This window comes from Camellia sinensis, chromosome 9 (genome assembly GCF_055761805.1).
Source record: "Camellia sinensis isolate YWXY chromosome 9, ASM5576180v1, whole genome shotgun sequence".
In the NCBI taxonomy this organism is placed as follows: Eukaryota; Viridiplantae; Streptophyta; class Magnoliopsida; order Ericales; family Theaceae; genus Camellia; species Camellia sinensis.
Genome location: NC_138969.1, coordinates 127,413,236 through 127,433,818, shown reverse-complemented (window position 1 = coordinate 127,433,818; position 20,583 = coordinate 127,413,236). Strand labels below are relative to the sequence as shown.

The following is a 20,583-nucleotide window of genomic DNA, read 5'->3' as shown; positions in this document are numbered from 1 at the left end:
AATGTTAACATGTCAATGTGAATATTCACATTGTCAACGGGCCGGACCAGGCCCGCCTCGGGCCGCCCATGGGCAGCGGGCGGGTTTCGCGTCGGCACGGGACGGGGGCCAATTTTACACTCCTATTAATGTGAATTTTAACATGTCAATGTGAATATTCACATTGTCAACGGGCCGGGCTCGCCCTGGCTCGCGGGCGGGTTTCGGGCCGCCCACGGGCCAATTTACATTCCTACAAATGTGAATTTTAAAATATGAATGTTCACATCATTAAATTGCTAATCGTTGAAAAAATATTTATAAGGGTATCAAAATTAAATATAAGGGCATAAGTGTCCAAGAAAATAGTGTAAATCAAGAAAATGGACTTTATGGAATAAAACTATACATACATGGGACTAAATGGGTTAAAAAATTCCTTCATGGACTTCTTGGGTTAAAACACTTCTAAATTGAACTTATCAACAAAAATCCCAAAATATAACCACACAAAATAAATAAATAAATAAGTTGATTTCTCACAACTAAGGATTCATGGATTATTTTACAATTTCTGTTTTTTTGTAACTCAACATAAATATAAAAAAATCTTTTACTTATATATATTTTTCACATTTATATCGAAAAAAATTGATGTTTTAGTTTAGGAGAAATAACATCACAACGTGTTGTAGGGGAGAATTTTTTTTTATAAATTACTGTTAAAATTTATACATTTTAATAACTAAAATATTATATTTTTCTATGATTCAGTATTTTTTTTTTCTAGCCACACTATAATATTATTTCTCCTTTAATCTATACGTTCCGTTTAAAATTTTGGATAAATTACGAATAAACCTCCTGAGATTTAATTAAAATATGAATCGCTCTTATAGTTTTGAAAATTACATTTCATTCCCTGAGGTTTCTAATTTCATAACAAATCGTTCATTTTATTAATAAATTATCAAATCAATTAATAATTTCTAATAATGTTAGAAACATGTTTCAATTAATAATTTATGTAATTTTATTATTATATAGGAGAGTAATTATAAATTTTATTTTTTTAATTAATTTTACTAAATAAAAAATTCTAACAATAAAATATTTATAATTTTTCAAACCATAAAAGATAATATTTACTTTAACCAAACTTAAGAGAATATTTGTAATTTATTCTAAAATTTTAGTTGTACATGTGTTTTCCCTCCTATGTTAGAATTATCACTCGGTGCAGTGATGGGATGTGATTTACATTTACAGTGATGGTGGTGTACAGAGTATTTTTTTATTTTTTTATTTTTTTTTGGTAAATTACAAATACACTTTTTGATATTTGATTAAAATATAAATTGCCTCTATAGTTTGGAAAATTAAAAATACTTCATTGTCAGAATTTTTTATTTAACATAATTAATTGAAAAAGTAAAATTTCTAACTGTTCAACTATACAATAATAAAATTATCTGAATTATTAATTGAAATAAAATTTTAACATTATTAAAAAATGTTAATTAACTTTATGATTTATTAATAAAATGACCTATTTGTTATGATATTAGAAACCTTAAGGGGCATAATATAATTTCTAGAATCATAGGGGGTAATTTGTAATTTAACTAAATCTCAGGATTGTGTTTGCAATTTCCCCTCTCTTTTTTTAATTCATAATTAAGAGTGAAAATTTGACACATAACCCGTTAACACAACTCAAATCGTGCACGTAATTAGAAGATTAGAGTTAATTATTTTTTAACTCGTACTCGAATATGACACAATTTAAAATTATAAATATTAAATTAGTCGTGTTTAGGTTGATCATATGAAACCTGAAATAGACACGTTTAACCCGCATAAAAATTCATGTCAACATGTTGACACGAATACACTATTGACTTGCATGTAATTTGAATACAACCTGAATTTACTAACCATAAGATCTTGAGTAATTCATTTTCACCCATTATATTAAAGCTTAAATCTCTATATAATATATATCTAAAATGAAGTATAACCCTAATTTAATGATATATCAACAGAAGTTAAGATTGGTAAATATGAGAGCTTTTAAATATATGGCAGCAGTGTTTTTGTGACATAAATCAATGTAAAATAATCACAACAATGTTACTTTGAATGTGACATAATTGCAACATTATTATTATTATTATTAGGGCCATTTACATACAAGTCCCATTTTGTGAACTTATAATCCATTAAGTCCTAGATAAAATTATTTGCTCATTCAAGTCTCATTAATTTTTAATAGACCAATTTACCCTTCCAAGACCTCCTCCATAGCTGCCAAACATCCATTGCTGTCTTCGTTCTCTCTCTCCACAGTTGCAATTCGCAGTTCTTCGCAACTTCAGTTCGACGGACATGGGTGATTCGAGTTCACAAAGGTAATCTGGGTCTTGATTCATCATTGATTGAAGCTCGACTTGGTCGAGTACTGTTCTCGTTTGTTCGTCACCGGCACTTCCTTTGCTCTCTTTGTCGGCCTCCCTGTGTCCTGGTTCGTCACCAACTTACTCTCGCTGTTGTTAGGATGTATCTGGGTTGGGCTTATGTGGGCAATCAATTGCTCAATGCCACTTTGAATGTGCTCTCTCTCTCTTTCTCTCTGAGTTGGTTTTTGTTTGATTATTTTGTTTTTGAGTTTTGGGTTTTTGATTGATTGGGTGTATTCTCTCTGTGTTTCTGTTCTTGCAGATGAAGAGATTAGGTGGTATGATGGTCAGGTAATTCCATCTTTCAGGAAGCTTCAATGGATTCACATTGGTTTTTTTATTTTTTATGTCTCATACTTTGTTGATTGTTATAGTTGTCTTGCTTATTTTGGTTTAATTTGTGACTAGTACGGTTGTGTTTGAATTCCAAATTTAATAAGGGAAAGGTAAATAGAATTACTTTTCATCTCTGTTTCCAAATTTCCCTACCCTATTCCCTATACCTGTGCATCTCCAACCATTGGAGCAGTAGATAAGGTAAATGTAAGAGAGAGAGTAGATTGATAATATTCTCAATTTTAATTATGAAAAAAAATTGAGAAATTTCTCAAAACTGATAATATTCTCAATTAATATTAGAAAAAAAATTGAGAAATTTCTTAGTTTTGATAATTATAAATTGAAATCATTCTTTGTTTTGAAATTGAGAATGTTCTCAGTTTATAATATTCTCAATTTTTATTATGAAAAAAATTGAGAACATTCTCCGTTTTGAAATTGAGAACATTCTCAGTTTTGAGATTAAAGGGCAAAACGTCTTTTTACATATAAATGAGACTTATTGGCTAAAAATTTTTTGACAGGACCTACATTACCACCAAACATGTAGACATGACTTTTTGATAATTAATCCTTATTATTATTATTAGATGAAAACTTATTTTGTTTTTAAAATTTTATTAGATATTTAAATATTAATGAGTGATAATAGTTTAGATTGGATGTGTGATGGATTATTTTAATTATTTTCATACATATTTGTATATATTTTATCATTGTGTGTCAATATTTACAAGTTATTCTTATGCATATGATGTGAAATATTTTAAAAAAAATAAAAAAATAGGTGTACGATTTACTTATAATCTGAAATATGAACCTTTGTTAATCGTATTAAGTATATCGTGTTACTTTTAACACGATTTCAAATAAGTTATGTTAATGTCAATATAATTAATATATTTAATTAAATGGGTCATGTTAATATTAAATTATTTTAAACACAAGCTCAATATTACATAACACAAAAATGATATGACACGGCGCAATTCCCACCACTATTCATAATACTGTTGAAAAATTAATTATGCACAAACTCTGCATGGCGAAATTAATCTTTTTTAACGTACGAACCCTATATGGCGGTTTGGGTCGTTAGAGTCGAAATTCAATTGACTACTGATAATTACTAAACAGCCAATTTAATTTTAATATATTACATTTATTATAACTAACAACAAAAGATAAAATTGTTAAAAAATCTAATCTAAAGAGGGTATAAAGCATTAATTCCACGTATATTTTTTCTTGGAGAAAAGTACATTCTTTGTAAAATCTTATAGTGAGAAATATATTTTATTATTTTAGAGGGCATTTTCTTTTTAATTTTATCCCTTAATCTATTTGTTGACCTTTTTTTTTTGACTATTTATTTAAATATTTTCTTATCTTTTAAATTTGTATTTTTTTTTTCTTATTTGTTGAAACTGTTACACTCAGATTTGAAGGCCCATTTTCCCTATTTGTTGAAATTTACAAACTTGTTTTTTTACTATTTGTTGGAATTCTCCACCACTGCCACCAACACCCAATACTCTCTCTATCTCTTTCTACAAAGCCATTATCTGTTCAAATATATTCATCATTTTGAAGAGATTTGAGCCATTTTGAACAGATCTAAATAGATCTATGTTGAGGCACTTCAAATCCAACACAATTCCTAATATTCAATCTTGATCAACATTTTTCAATCAAACAAATGGCATTACATCTGGATCTTACTATGAGGGTGTTTGGGAAGCAAAAATTGAGGCTAAAATAGCTTCAAATACAAAAAAAAAAAAAAAAAAAAAAAAAAACCAAAAAGCCACACAAACCCATTGATTTTTTTTTTTTTAAAATAAAAAATAAAAATAAATATAGCTCTAACATAGCATCACAGTGTAGGGACAGCCCCATCATTTTCTGAAATAAATGACAATTTTACCCCTTTAAACCTATTTTGAAAAAAGTGAAGTTATGGATAAATTTATCATTTCAATTTTAAACATCATTTCAAACACATTTTTCAATACACAACTCAAATAAAAATCTATCATATCTTCTCAAGTACAAAAACTAAAATAACATACCAAAATAGTCAAAAAATCAAAAAACCTCTAAAATAGTCACTTTCCAACCACCCAACAATAACAAAACAACTAAAATAAAATAAAATGAAATGAAAACTAATGAAGAACACACACATGACCACCACCACTGCCACCTGTTGTATCTATCAGACACAAAACACAATATATATATATATATATATATATATATATATTCAGAAAGAGATCGAGATGAATATAGGGGCAATTCTGAGGGAAGGGGGCGGTGTGAAACCCTAACCCTAGGTAGTCTATGACGGTGGTAGTAGCTGAAAAGTTGGTTCTGGGGGCAGCTCAAGCGATCTGAACTTGGTGAGGAAGGTTTGGCTGTCCTAGATGTTATTTGAACTCATCTGACCAGATGTAGAAGTAATGCGACTTTAAATCGACTTTGATTTGACCATCGACAATAGGAGACTTGGAGGAGAGAGACGACATATGAGACAGTTGGAAAGAGGTTGCAAGGGTCGAAGATCTGGAGGCAGTGAAAGGAGTGACTAAGGCCGATGATGAAGCCGAGGAACTGTTTGTTCGAGTCGGAGTCATGGAAGTGGCGAAGGTCGATGACAATTGAGCAACTGGAGGGATTTTGTCGCTGGATTAGGGTTTTGATGTGAGAGACAATGGAGGGGCAAGAAATGGAGACCTTGTGGCGGTGAAAGGAGTGGCTGAAGGCGACAATGAAGCCAAAGTTGTGGAAATGACAGAGCTTGACGGCGATTAGGCACCGGCAGTGGGTGTGTTGGTGGTGGTGAGGTCAGGGAGAGAGAGAGAGAGAGAGAGAGAAATAATGTTGAGAGGTGAGAGAGGCATGTATATGTAATGTAAGTATTTTGATAATTTTGCGAAAACTTGTTCTTATAGGCATAATTTTTCAAAATATGGACCTTTGACCAAAGGATTTATGGACCAGAGACCGTAACATGTTCGGAGAGTGCCCGTTCGCATTAAACAGTTTGAATTCTTAGAACATCTCCAACCATGTTCTCTAAAATGTCTCTTCAAAGTATACAAAAAAATATATTTTTTATTTTGCCTAATTAGTTTAGCTAATGCACACTCCAATCATACTCTTTATTTTAGCTAACCAATCAAACTAACTTAACTAATTTTTAAAAGAAAACTATAATAAACATTAATAAATAAATAAATAAATAATCTTTTTATAACATGCTGCATATATTGATGTGGCATTTGCAAATATTTATTTATTTAATATATATAATTAAATTATTTATAAAAAAAATATTTTCAAACGGTAATATTCTCTCAACGGTCATATTTTCAAACGGTAATATTCTGTAACGGTAATATTCTGTAACGGCCATATTCCTAACGGTCATATATTTTTGTTTATAAAAAAGATTTGCTCTTTCATTTTTACCAATTTGAACTATATTTCTCAACTTCATTCATTTTTTAATTATCATGGCTCGCAATACCATGAAAATGATTCTTAACGACTTTGACGGTGATGATGAATTGCAGTTAATAACGATAGCTGCAATGGAAGAAGAGCGACTCAATAGAGAAAGATGTTCGAGAAGACGTAGTGGTTCCATTGAAGGCCATGCAGTTATTTATCGCGATCGAGTTCAAGGCCATGAGAGACTTTATCGAGACTTCTCAGAAACAGCTATATATCCTACCCATTTATTCAGGAGGAGATTTCGGATGAATCGATCTCTCTTTCTTCATATTCTATCTACAGTGGAAGCATACGATCCATATTTTGTCCAGAAAACAGATGCTGTTGGAATCATTGGTTTGTCTTTCCTTCAAAAAATGACAGCTGCTATGAGGATGCTCGCTTATGGAGTAGTAGCAGATTCGGTGGATGATTATGTGAGAATTGGTGAAAGCACCGCCATAGAGAGTCTAAAACACTTTGTTAAGGCGGTGGTTGCAATGTTTTCTGAGACGTACTTGAGGAGCCCTAACAACGATGATATTTCAAGATTATTAGCGATGGGAAGCAATCGCGGGTTTCCTAGTATGTTAGGGAGCATTGATTGTATGCATTGGAAGTGGAAAAATTGTCCTACTGCACAGAAAGGTATGTATTCTGGTCACATCCATGAACCAACTATTATTTTAGAGGCCGTGGCTTCTCAAGATTTATGGATATGGCATGCCTTTTTTGGGATGCCCGGATCTCATAACGACATCAATGTATTAGATCGTTCTTCTGTATTTTCACTCCTTACTCATGGTCGTGCTCCTCCAGTCAATTACTCAATCAATGGAAATGATTATACAATGGGATACTATCTTGCCGATGGTATATATCCGCAATGGGCAACATTTGTCAAAACAATCTCATCTCCACAAGGGAATAAGCAAATATATTTTGCAAAAGCTCAAGAATCGGCAAGAAAGGATGTTGAGCGAGCATTTGGTGTGCTCCAAGCACGTTTCGCAATTGTGCGAGGACCTGCACGTTTTTGGAAAACGGAAATAATGGAAGATATTATGATGGCATGCATAATAATGCATAACATGATTGTTGAAGATGAGAGGGATGCCAATGGATTAGACTTTAATTATGATACAATTAGTGAAAGTCTTCCACCAATGTCTCATGAGCGTACACCAGAACTTTTTGAATTCATTCAAAATCATCATCGCATCAGAGATAGAGGAACTCACTCCAAACTCAAACAGGACTTGGTTGAACACTTGTGGGCACTACATGGAGACTCTTTGTGAGAAATACTAGTTGGTTCTTATTGATTTATGTACTAGCTTATATGCTTTAATGAGTGTGTTTTCAAAAATATTTGTACTACTTTATGTGCTTTCAATAATATATCACTAGTGATTTGTTTTTAATCTATGATCTTTAGTGATACTTAGAATAAATTTTTTCTATCAATAAATCCCTAATATGGAGAATATGGAGAATTCTTAATCTTTCTTTACATCTCCCATTAATTTTGAAACCAGCAAAATTCAAAGCACTGAGTGGTTTAAAGAGCAAAAATATAAATACCACTAAATGTAAACCGGCAGAATTCAAACCAAGACTTGAATGGACAAGAATTCAAACCAGCAGAATTCATTCTAGGATTTAGTGAGTGGTTTAAAGAGCAAAATATAAATAGCACTAAATGTAAATAGCACTAAATCCAAGTCAAAGCACTAAAATCCAACAAGAATTCAAACTAGCAAAATTCAAAGCACTGTCTCCATTTCATATTTCAAAGCACTGTCTCCATTTCAAAGCACTGTCTCCATTTCATATTTCAACCAACAAAATTTGAAACAAACCCAACTCTAAATCCAAGTCAAAGCACTAAAATTCTGAATATCAAAAACATATGTGCCGGCAAACGCAAAAATAAAATCCAGTCAAACTTAAATTAAATAAAAACATAGCTTCAAAGCTAAATAAAAACAATTAATTCCCTTTTTCAAGGATTTGCATCTGACGTTGGCGAATATATTGTGCTTGCAATGGAGGCATAATGCTCGTATCCATTGACATGATTCTCTCTTCCTCTCTCATTTCCTCCAATGCAAGCCTTCGTTCCTCTCTCTTTTCCTCATTTTCAATCCTCCGTTCCTCTTGAAGATAAGATTTCTCAAATATCTCTATTTTCTTTTCATTTGTTATGTCATTCTTTACCTTTATCTCTTCTAAGAGCTTCACAAAAGATGACTCTGTAACATTATTTCCAAGATCTTTAGCTTTGTTTTTCTTTGCGGCCTTCCTTCCTATTGGTCTTTCCACAACATCGTAGTTATCATTGTTCTCTAAGTTTACTGAATCTGGTGTACAAGGGGTTGACGTTGCCGGAGATGCATTTTCTGTGCTTTTTTGCTTCTTTGTTGTTGTATCTTCCATCCACTTTGGTTGGGATCTCAATTCATTCCAACAATGCTCAAAGGGAAAGTTCGAGTGATACAAGTCTTTGTACAATTTTTTTGCATCCTAAATCTGAAAAATAGATTGAAGAATAATCACTATCACGCAATGAATAATATATATTCATTATAGGTACAAAATTAAATTGTAGTAATACCTTGTCTTTTTCAGTCGAACCACTTCGATTTAACCGTTCAACTTGAGCAAAACATCCACAAAATTTATTTGTGGCAAGTTGAATCGTCGACCACTGATTTATTAGAGAAGTTTGAGTTCTTTCAGAATCGAAGGTTTTGTACTTGTTGTAGTTCTCCCACACTCTTAACCAATATGCCTTTGACTTTTGCTCATTTCCTCTAATTGGATCTAAGCTAATATTAAGCCATGAAGATATGAGCATCATGTCTTCCTCTTCGGTGAAATTCCCTTTGCGTTGTGATATCTTTGTAGTTTGAGTAATAATTTCAGGAGAGAATGATAAAGATTGACTCTTTTGTTGAGGAGATTCAGTGGTAAAATCATGGTCAACGTCAAACTCGTTCATTAGGTTGCTAAAATACGCATTTCCTTGATATTCCATCTAAATCACAATTGTTCATACCACACAAAAAGAAAAGAAAAAAAAAAGTATCAATTCATGGCCTAATTCCAAAAATAATGAATTAGGGAATGATGGACATAATTGGAACAAAGTAATTTAAAATTGGAACAAATCTAATTCATAATGGACATAAACATCTTTGAAAGTAATTTAAAATTGGAACAAATTTGATTCATAATGGACATAATTGAACATCTTTGAAAGTAATTTAAAATTGGACATAATTGGACATTAATGGACAAATCTGATTCATAATGGAACAAAGTAATTTATAATTGGACATCTTTGAAAGTAATTTAAAAGTTTCCTGATTCACGGATGGAACAAATCTGATTCATAATGCATAGAAAGTAATTTGATCGCATCTAAAATTTCCCTAATGCATGGGAACTAATCTGATTCACAATTATAAAACATAGACAAACTATAATTTCTTCAAACATGCTATCCTATGAAGCACACCAATGTATTTGCATCTATACTGATATATATATATATATATATAAACATCTATACTGATACACTTTGAAATCTCTGGAATCTGTTTTGAACAGTTTTAACATTTTTGACATAATACACTTTAAGTAATACTTCCACATAATATATGAGATCCCATACATAAGAATGAAGTGATTTTGTATTTGAAATACTAATTGATGATTATTGGAGGTTTAAGGTCTGTATTAATAGGTATATATTTCTACTTGCAAGTTGTGCTGAAATTTTTTAATGACAGATTCTGAGTTTGTGAACTCTGTTCAAGAATAGAACAAGGTGGTTTCAATCGGGATTTTGGAGAAAGCTAAGAGCATCGGTGCCAGTCATGGAGTATGACCATGTTTCAATTGTGATTTGACACAGATATTTGCTTTGTTTGATTTTATTGTTCATGTGAAAGGTAAATAAAGTGAAATCCTAAGTTGGTTTGTTTTTAGGTTCTGTTTGGATAATGAATTTGAGGATGAATTTGTGGAGAGGAAAAAAAAAACAAAAAAAAAAACAAGGAACCGCAGAGAGAAATATAAGAGCATCTTTGTCCAAAATTTTGTATCTAAGTTGGCAAACATAACAAACATAATTGGCTCCTGGTGCTTTAATCTAACATGGAATTGACAGAGACTTTAACCATGTCAAATTTGGCATGGGTGAGAGAGATATCAATTTTGATTCGTTTTTTAATTTTAATGGTCCATGTTAATTTTGGCGTATCGGGTAGAGTTTTTTTTACTGATGTCAATTTGTCACATAAAGTCTTCAAATGACTTACCAAATTTTGAATATGAGCTTCCTTTTTTTTCTTTTTCTTTTTTTTCACCTTTTACATATCACTCCTCAAATCCAAATCCAAATCCAAATAATCTTATTTTTTTGGGTAATTGGATACCATGTGGAAAGAAAGAACAAATAATGTCATGTGATAATGGATGGGTTAGATATGCTTGTAGCTTTGTTTAGATAATCCTTTGTGTATCTTAGTTTCACAATTATGATTCACAGTTCTAATCTGATTCACAGTTCTAAAATGAAAATGTGATGCACTAACAAATGTGATGCACTAACAAATTGTGATGCATTAACAAATTAAAATGTTCTAATTGTTCATTAATTTATAATTCCAAATTTTACAATCTACTAAAACTAATTTCTTACCTTCATATGCAGAAAAGTGTTTAATTTTTTCAAGAAATAATTTCATTCACAATTCAACTCATGCATCACATGGGTTCACAATTCAACTCATGCATCCCAAATTCTAGTCTGTCTTTTCTTCGAACACCTTGAGTGCATTTCGAAAATCTACCTCATCCACCTAACCAAACGAAGATCAAGGAAGCATAAAACAAAAAATTTGCCAAGGAAAGACAATAGAAGTGAAAAACAAAAAAACACATAAAAAAGTCCTACAAAAGAATAAAATCAAGTTTCCATGAAAAAAGATAAATTTTAATATGATAATATTTTGAGAACCTAATTTATGATTGGTCTTTTCTACCTCTGTAACTTTAACCAAACAAAGATTGAGGAAGCATAAAACAAAAAAAATTAAACAGAACAAAAAAAAAAAAAAAACTAAATTTCCATGAACAAGGGCACCAATTTCAGTACACAAACCCAATTTTTGCAAATGGATTGCCCTAAATCATGTATTCCTTTGCAGATAGATGATGGGGAAGAACAGGGAAGTGGAGAAAGAGAAAGAGAAAGAGAGCCATACCTGCGATCATCCATGGGCTGGAACAGAGATGGAACAAGTAGCGATGGAGGCCAACACAATGGCGGGAAGAGTGCTTTGCCTAGCAATGGATGCTGGCTACCTGTGGAGAGCCAAAATGAGAATTGGCAAAATGCCTCCTCAGATGCAGAGCGCGTTGGAGCTTCGAAATGGGACTTCAATAGGCAAAACGCCTAATTCTCCCCTTTTAGCTCTTGCGTTGGAGATGCTCTTAGTCTCTTTGATCTAGTCTTACTAGTATAATGTGAAACTATATGAGAGTTCAGATTTGACAACTTTTAAAAAATTCATTTTATTGCAAAACCTTTTGCCAGAAATGAATTGCGTTATCAGATGAAATTTCAGATTTGGCGACTCTGAGATCTGATGATACTGTCCATTTCTGACAAAAGGCAGTACAATAAATGGGTTTAAGTGTCCAAAACAAAATACATTAAAAAAAAAATAAGAAATATGTAAGATAAGATCACACTTTAAAAATAAGAATTTGCAGTGTATATCTTTTGTCGATTTGCTTTGTCTTCTTCTAAGATTTAAATCTATTAAATTAGAAGTGTCATGGAAGCCTGTTTCAAATGGGACATATGAAAGAGTTGTCCTTCCAACCCTGTTACATAAATCATGAAGCAAGTTAAAGCAACCCCTAAGAACAATGTATTATATTGAAGCAAAATTCAATTTGAACTTTTTCTCTATTATAAGGATGAAAGCAAATTGTAAAATCTCACCATAAAATGGGAGTCTAGCAAAGTGTTTGAAACTTGAATTAATCTAGAGATTTGTCGAGGAACAACAAAAATAAACATAGAAACTATTTAATTTGTATTTCATTTACTTTTTCTTGAAAAATTTAAAATCTAAACACAATTAAAATTGTTGGTTTTGTAGATATAGAACTATGTTTTGACAATTTGTCTAGGGATATTTAGAGCTTGTTTGGGATACACTAAAATAGTATACTTTTTATTTTTTTGAATCATATCATCTCTTTACTTTTCTGCACATATTTTTGTAAAATGACAAAAAATATACTGTCCAAGAATTATAAAAGTTTAACAACTAACCTAAAAAAAGGGGACCATAATCAGAAGGACATGATTAATGAAATTATTCGGTGAGAAGAACAAAATTATTATTTTCAAGAATTATTTTCTACATTTTTACTTCATTGCAACTAGATCACTGCTATTGTTGAAAAAGTCATTGGTGGTGACAGGTGGTGTTGGTGATATACACAAATAGACAAATTGGATAGACAAATAGGTGACATATGAATAAATAAAGATGAGAGGTGAACAAATAGATGATGGTTAGACAAAAAGGTGACATTGACATATAAGTGGACAGTAAATAGATAGATAAGAATAATACGGTCGTTTCAAATTGATTTGTTCTTTTGATATCAAAAGAATAGACCTTGGGCCTGTTGCCCAAAATTTTACTAATGATGCTCGTAAAGAAATTTAAAAAATTAATTAATTAATTAATTAAATTGAATTTTATCTAGTTTTTAATTGGGATAAACCCCTTGAGTTACCTTTTTTTCCCATAAGATAACGATTAAATGACATAGTCATGAAATATAAATAATAATAAAAAAAAAGTATGTATGTATATAGACAGATATATAAACAGATAAACATGATACATAAATACAAGACAATCCACATTGGAACAAATATATAAACTGATACGGATGATATCAACACGTGTCACTTGGTTTCGTTTTTATTATTTTTTTAAGAATCAACTGAACCAAATTACTCGTTTTTATTACTTAATCATGTCACATAGTATTTAAGTAATATTTATTCCAATCATTTTTGTAGTTTTAAATATCAGGTCAAAAAGTTACTCAAATTGGCCTACTGTTTTTACAATAATCCTTCCTTTCACGAAAAACGTGGCAGCCCAAATTGTTCGTACACAAGTGGAAGGCAAACCTCACCCACTTCACATCGTCTAATTCAATCATCACCAAGGTTTTGTTTAGAATGTGAATTGATTTTTTTAATTTTTGATTATTTGATTTTGGTGTTAAAAAAAGTTTTGTTTTGGATGAATTTTTATTTTTTTGACTTTTATGAAAGGAAAAATATAATTATTATAGTTTAGATATGATATTTTGTTTTATTAATTTTTTTTTTTTTTTTGCTGGCTAAAATAGCCAAAATACCTTCCAACTTTTTATGCCAAACGAGTGCCAAGTTTCAATAATTATAAATAGACCTCTATAAAATTGAAAAATTACAAAAAACATAAAAGATATTAGGAAAGATTATATTTGTATAAAATCTTAAAAGTAATAATTATATGTATTTAATTACAATGCTTAGAGCTGAAATAAAAAATAATTTAGATTACATCTCCAACCTAATACTACCACACTAATAATCTCCTTACTTAATTTTACCGTATCCCTAATCTCCTCCATCCTATGGAGCCAAACAAACATGACCCTAGAAGTTATCAAGATTTTTATTTGATGATTTAAATTGGTTATATTTTAAATTATTTTATATAAATCAAAAAAAAATTAAGTGGATTCAATATTTATAATTATATAATTTTATCACATTTATCTTTAAAAAAATGTATGATCCTGATCCATGTTGGTGCCAGAAGAGAGGACGATCGCCCTAATGATTTCAAAAACACTTTTATATACTAATATTAATTGTTGATTATTTTTTAAGTATACAAATTCACCCCTTTAACTATTTTAAATAAAAAATTAAATGATTGCACGACCTACACATGTATATCTATGAAAACATTGAGTTTTTTTTGTTATTTTTTATATTTTTTATATAAAATTTAATAATTTAAACAAAATATAACCACACACAAAAATAAAAAATAAAAATTCATAGATTGTTTTACAATTTCTGTTTTTTTTTTAACTCAGCATAAATATATAAAAAAAATCTTTTATTTATATATATATTTCACATTTTATATCGGTAAAAATTGATGTTTTAGTTTAGGAGAAATAACATCACAATGCGTTTTAGAAATTTTTTTTTTTACAAATTACCGTTAAAGTTAATACATATTAATAACTAAAATATTATATTTTTCTATGAGTCAATAATATATATATATTTTTTTTGACCACACTATAATATTATTCGACAATGCTACGTAGCTCAAATTTTGTGGCTCAAATGGTCAAAACGACGTCGTTTTGAGTACAGAACAACATAAAAAATGGCCAAAACGACGTCGTTTTGGCCATTTGAGCCACTTTTGAGCCACAAAATTTGAGCTACGAGACATTTTCCAATATTATTTCCCCTTTAATTTACACGTTCCTTTTAAAATTTTAGTTGTATATGTGTTTTCCGAGTTTTTTTTTTTTTTTTAATATTCTAAAAAAAAAAATTAGAGAATCGACCAACTTTTTAAATTATTCGGAAAATTAACTTACTTTTTGAAATCGCATTTTAAAAATGTGATTTTGAAATTGAAATTGCATTTTCAACATGCAATTTCACTTTGAAATCGCATGTTGAAAATGCAATATATCTTAATGAAGTCCATATCATCATAAATTGCATTTTTATGCTATTTCAAGGTGAAATCGCATGTTGAAAATTGAATTTTAATTTAACGTTGCATTTTCAAAATGCGATTTTAAAAAGTAGGTTAGTTTTCCAAATAGTTTAAAAAGTGAGTCAATTTTCTAATTATTTTTTTAGAATATTTAAAAAACAAAATCTGTGTTTTCCCTCCTATATTGGAATTAGGGAAGGGAATGGCTTCCCTCCAGTCCAATCACAGACTGGAGGGTACTATTAGGCCCATGAGAGCCCACCACAGGTTCTGTTTTGATAATCCAAACAGTTCAATGTGTAGAACTCGTCGAGTACTATATGTTTGTAGAAAATTACGTTAATCGGATGTCGATAGCTATGTGATCAAATCTATTTTGTATGGAAAAAAAAATGGATGGTGAAAAATAAACGGTTTACAAAAATCTGATTTGATCACATAGCTATTGATATCTGATCAACGTGTTTTTTTTTACAAGTATATAATACTCGACGAGTTCTACACATTGAACATTTCGGATTATTAAAACGAGACCCGTGACGGACCCCTACGGACCCAACAATACCCTCAAATTCGATCACGGACTGAAAATAAGCCATTTCCAAGAATTATCATTCAGTGCAATGATGAGATGTGATTTACACTTACAGTGATGGCGGTGTACAAAGCATTTTTTCAATACCTTTTTTTTTTTTAAAATTCATAATTAAGGGTGGAAATTTGACATATAATCAGTCAACACGACTCAAATCGTGCACGTAATTAGAAGGTTAGAGTTAATTATTTTTTAGCTCGAACCTGAATATGAAACAACTTAAAAATATGAATATTAAATTAATCGTGTTTAGGTTGATCATGTGAAACCTGAAATAGACACGTTTAACTCGCATAAAAATTCGTGTCAACATGTTGGCACGAATCCACTATTGACTCGTATGTAATCTGAATACAACCTGAATTTACTAACTATAAGATCTTGTGTAATTCATTTTCACCCGTTATATTAAAGCTTAATTCTCTATATAATATATATCTAAAATGAAATGCAATCCTAATTTAATGATAAATCAGTAGAAGTTAAGATTGGTAAATATGAGAGTTTTTAAAGATGTGGCAGTAGTGTTTTTGTGGCATGAGTCAATGTAAAATATTCACAACAATGTTACTTTGGATGTGACATAATTGCAACATTATTAATATTATTATTATTAGATGCAAACTTATTTTGTTTTTTAAATTTGGGTAAATTACATTATCTCCCTTGAGGTTTCTAAAAAATACAGAGACCTCCCATATAGTTTGAACAATTACAGTAACCCCCTTTACTTTACCTGACAATGTCAAGATTTCCCCATTCCGTCTATTTTGCACAAACGACGTTAGTATCCAATAGAAAATAACCATGTTATCCTTGCTCTTGCTTGCGAAAAGACCAAAAAGCCCTTTGTTCACAAAATCCCTAATCAAGCTACATTCACAATACAAATCGAATTCTTCAGAGAAAGAAGAGAGAGAGGGAGAAGACAGTAAGAACGTGAAGCAAGGTTGATTTGTGTGAGGAAGACAAAGAAGCTATTCGATTTTGGACCGATCGTCGTTGACAGTGCACAATGTAAAAGAGTTTTATCGGTGAGAAGTTGCTATTACGGCTTCCAGGTAAGATTTCGGACTCTGTAAGCTTCGAATATGATTAATATGAGTTGATGATTTTCGATTTTTTTCCCCCATCTTTTTTTCTTACAAATTTGTTTCTATTTTGTGTTTGATTTGATGAAATGTATGTGAAAAGGGTTTTTTTCGAAAAATATATATTGAGGGTTTATATTTTATTTGCAAAATTTCTGACTGGAAAAAAGGAATTTGTTGAATATTACTATAATAATAGTGTAATGTAGGGATTTAATATAAATTTATGATTTTTTGGATTTTATTTATGAAATGTATGTTTGGGGCTTTTATTTCATTTGCAAAATTTTTGATGGGAAAAAAAGGAATTTGTTGAAAATTTATGAATTTCTGATTTCCTGGGTGCTATTCATGAGATGTATGTTTAAGATGAATTTATGATTTTTTGGGTTTTACTTATGATTGTTTAATATTGGTATAATTATAGTGTAATTTAGCGATTTCTTCATGTTTTCATATTTTCTTCATTTAATTGTTGAGTATAGTACATCTTAGGAGTTAATTTTTATATCATTTTTCTCCTTTTTTTTGTGAATTTGTCATTGTATGGGCTTACTTATTTTATTAGGGTTTTTCTTCATTTTTTCTTCTTTTCGTCAGTTAATTGTTGAGTATAGTACATGTTAGGAACTAATTGGTACGCCATTATGATCACAGTATGGCTGCATTTCCTTATTTTGATTTAATGATCAACTACAAAGGGAAAGTGGGAAGAGTGTATGATGTGGACCCAAATATGTATTGCTACATTGATGCCTTGAAGGATGTAACTGCAACAGTCCTCTCTCACATTTCTTGTAGTAAAGCAATAGCAATCACATTACATTGTGATATGCCTGGTACTGGCACAAGGAGATTAATAGAAAATGATCTTGATGTGCTAGACATGTTTTATGTACAAGGTAGGAGTAAAACAATTAACTTGTATGTAGACATAGCATATTCTATTGGAATGAGTGATGGTGGACAAAAAAATGATGTTGGAAATGAAAATGGTGGAGGTGGAAATCATGGAGTAGATGTAGATGAAGAGTACCATGAGGACAATGTTTATGGGTTTAGTGATGAGGATAGGGATTGGAATGCAACTGTTGAGGATGAAAACCAATCAGATGGCAATGAGATTTTGAGTGATGATAATAATGAGTGCTTAAGTGAAGATGATGATGCTGAACTTAGTGATTATCAATCTGGTGATGATGAAGTGGCATATTCTTGTAGACGTCCCCGAACGTCCCGGGAGGGAATCTCCCGTTTTGTTCATTTCGGGGCTCACTACAGTTCAGGACTCAATGTCACGGTCCTGTATCTAATCTTGCAGAGTGCAATGCAAGACCGATGAATCATCAAAGAGTCCAAATCCGGCAAATCATTTTTTGAAAAACTGATTTTTGGAAAGAAGTGCCAAACATGGACTGCTTTGCCAGATACAGAGTCGCCACCTAAATATTTATTTTGGTGGAATTTAGGAAACCCTGACTCGTTGCTAAGGCCGCGTGTCCGTCATCACCAAAGTTGCCTCAGCTCGGGAACTTGGGTACGATTGTGGAAGGTCGCTATAAGCACCCCCGCTCGCCCGATCAAAGATCGGTCTCTACAAAACATGATATTTAGTTTTGAAAACATTATGCATTCTTAATCCGATTAATTAGCTAATCTTACTATGTGATGCGCACAACACAAAAGTATAGACTAAATCGCCTAATTTGGAACAAAGCATCGCATATCCGTTGTTTGGAAATGATTTGAGGTTTGCTACTCGCAAGTAGGCTAAAATACGGATTTCAATGAATTATTCCAATTCAAACAATCCAACGTTCACCCACAGGCATTCAGGCAGTAAATCAACTAAGCGGTTAGCCTCATGGCAAGCATGCTTTCATGTTAATGTTCACATACATGTGAGATGCTAAAGCATAAAACACTCACAGTGTACTCCAAGCCAAAACAAAGAACATGTTAGTAATCAAATGTATGATCTAAGTCCATGTTAAGATGGCTAATGCATCGCAGGCAAAATGCAGCTAGAATAGGCTCGGCTAATCTATGGATGGCATGTGAAATGCAACAGATAACATGTATTCAAGTTAGATTTGAAATACTATGCGATTAGTATGATGTGCCGAGTCGGGTGCATGCAATACAAATGAATGAATGCACACATGCATAGCATAAGGATGCTAATTGAAATATGCCCTAATACTAACCATCAAAAGCAGGTAAGTAAAAATGAGAAAGAAGTGGGGGTTGGAAGACATGCATCACACACACGCACACTTATTACACAATTTGCCCTCTCTCGGAGGGACCAAATGAATAATATAAATTTAACTAACTAACAAGCTAATTAAATAGTTACAGACCACTTAACTAGTTAAGCAAATTAACTGAGCTAATAAAGCGGTAAAACAGCCTCTGGAAAAGGGTCCAATGCATGCGTGCTCGGCTTCGCTCGGAAATCCATCACCATGCGCAAGCTGCCTCTGTTTACCCTGCTCTGCTCCTCTGAAAATTGTACAAGTCTCAATGATGCTCCAGAATCACTTCCTGATCACTATGGAAGGTCATCGACCAAGAGGAAACACCACTGGCCAGGGGAAACTGGTCATCGACCATTGGTATGGCTCTCGGCCAAAGATATTTAGTCGGCCGGCATTGAGAATGGTCGGTCGACCATATCTTCCTGCAGAATCCTGTTTTGACAGCAGCAGAGGGCAAACAAGGCATGGCAATGCATTTCAAAGCAAATGTTTGCACCACCACACTCCTTATCATATTCATGACTCAAAGGAGGATGACCCTCGACCCTCGGGCCACCAATCACGCATTCCGATGCATGATGGCCCAAGAAATCAAGTTGTGCATTTTGGTGTCAAATGAAATGCAAACCAAAACAAACAATAGGCCTAACCTCTATCACAATCAATTCAAGGGGCAAGGCATGCATGCAAAATGCAACATAAGCATGCAAGCTAAGTATGCAATATGAGCGTGCAAGCAAGTAATGAGCACTAGTCACACAACCTAAGCAAACAAGCATGCTAGACATGTAACAATAATGCTAATGACCAACATGCAACAACATGTGAAGGGGACTTAGCATAGGAACATGTAAAGCAACTTAACACAAGATGCATGCCAAATGCAACACCACTTGAACATGCAACAACGTGCCAATAGACCGAGTATGTGACAACATGCAAGGCAAATATACACACAAGCATTCATGCACACATGGTCCAAAACTTGAGCATGAAGGAGTAACTTTTAAGCCTAAAACAGTGGCTAATATGCTAAGCACATGAAAGCAAATGTACATACAAACATGTATGCAAACATGGTCCAATACTTAAGCATAGAAATGGGACTTTTAAGCACACTTAAAAGGGGACAAACATGGACAAATGACAAGCATGATAAAATCTGAAAATCATGTTGAGGATGGTGCCAAACCAACTAAACAAAACAATCAAAGCATGCAAGCAAGGTTCAAGGCTCAAAGCTATCAAAGGGGCTTAAACCATGGCCGTACAAGGCAAGCCTCAAAGGGACAAAAGGACTCAAAACAGTCCTAAAGCAGACCAAAATAAGGTCAAAGGCACACCTAGATGGCATCTAAATGGCCTAAGTCTAAAGGCATGCATGATAACCCAAACACGGAGCATAAAACACAAACCTCTTGAAACATCAAAGGAGTCACAAATGCAAGTATACAAGCATACTATATGGACTGAAATGGCATAACTAATGGTGCCAAACCACTAAAATGATGC

At 32.1% G+C, this 20,583-nt stretch overlaps 1 protein-coding gene across 1 annotated transcript; it reads left to right on the top strand.

The window, feature by feature from the left end:
• The first annotated feature begins 6,295 nt into the window (after positions 1 to 6,295).
• On the top strand, positions 6,296 to 7,576 carry LOC145799741 (uncharacterized). Its single transcript, XM_082889372.1, has one exon. The coding sequence runs from the start codon at positions 6,296 to 6,298 to the stop codon at positions 7,574 to 7,576; it is 1,281 nt and encodes a 426-aa protein (XP_082745498.1).
• Positions 7,577 to 20,583: the final 13,007 nt, after the last annotated feature.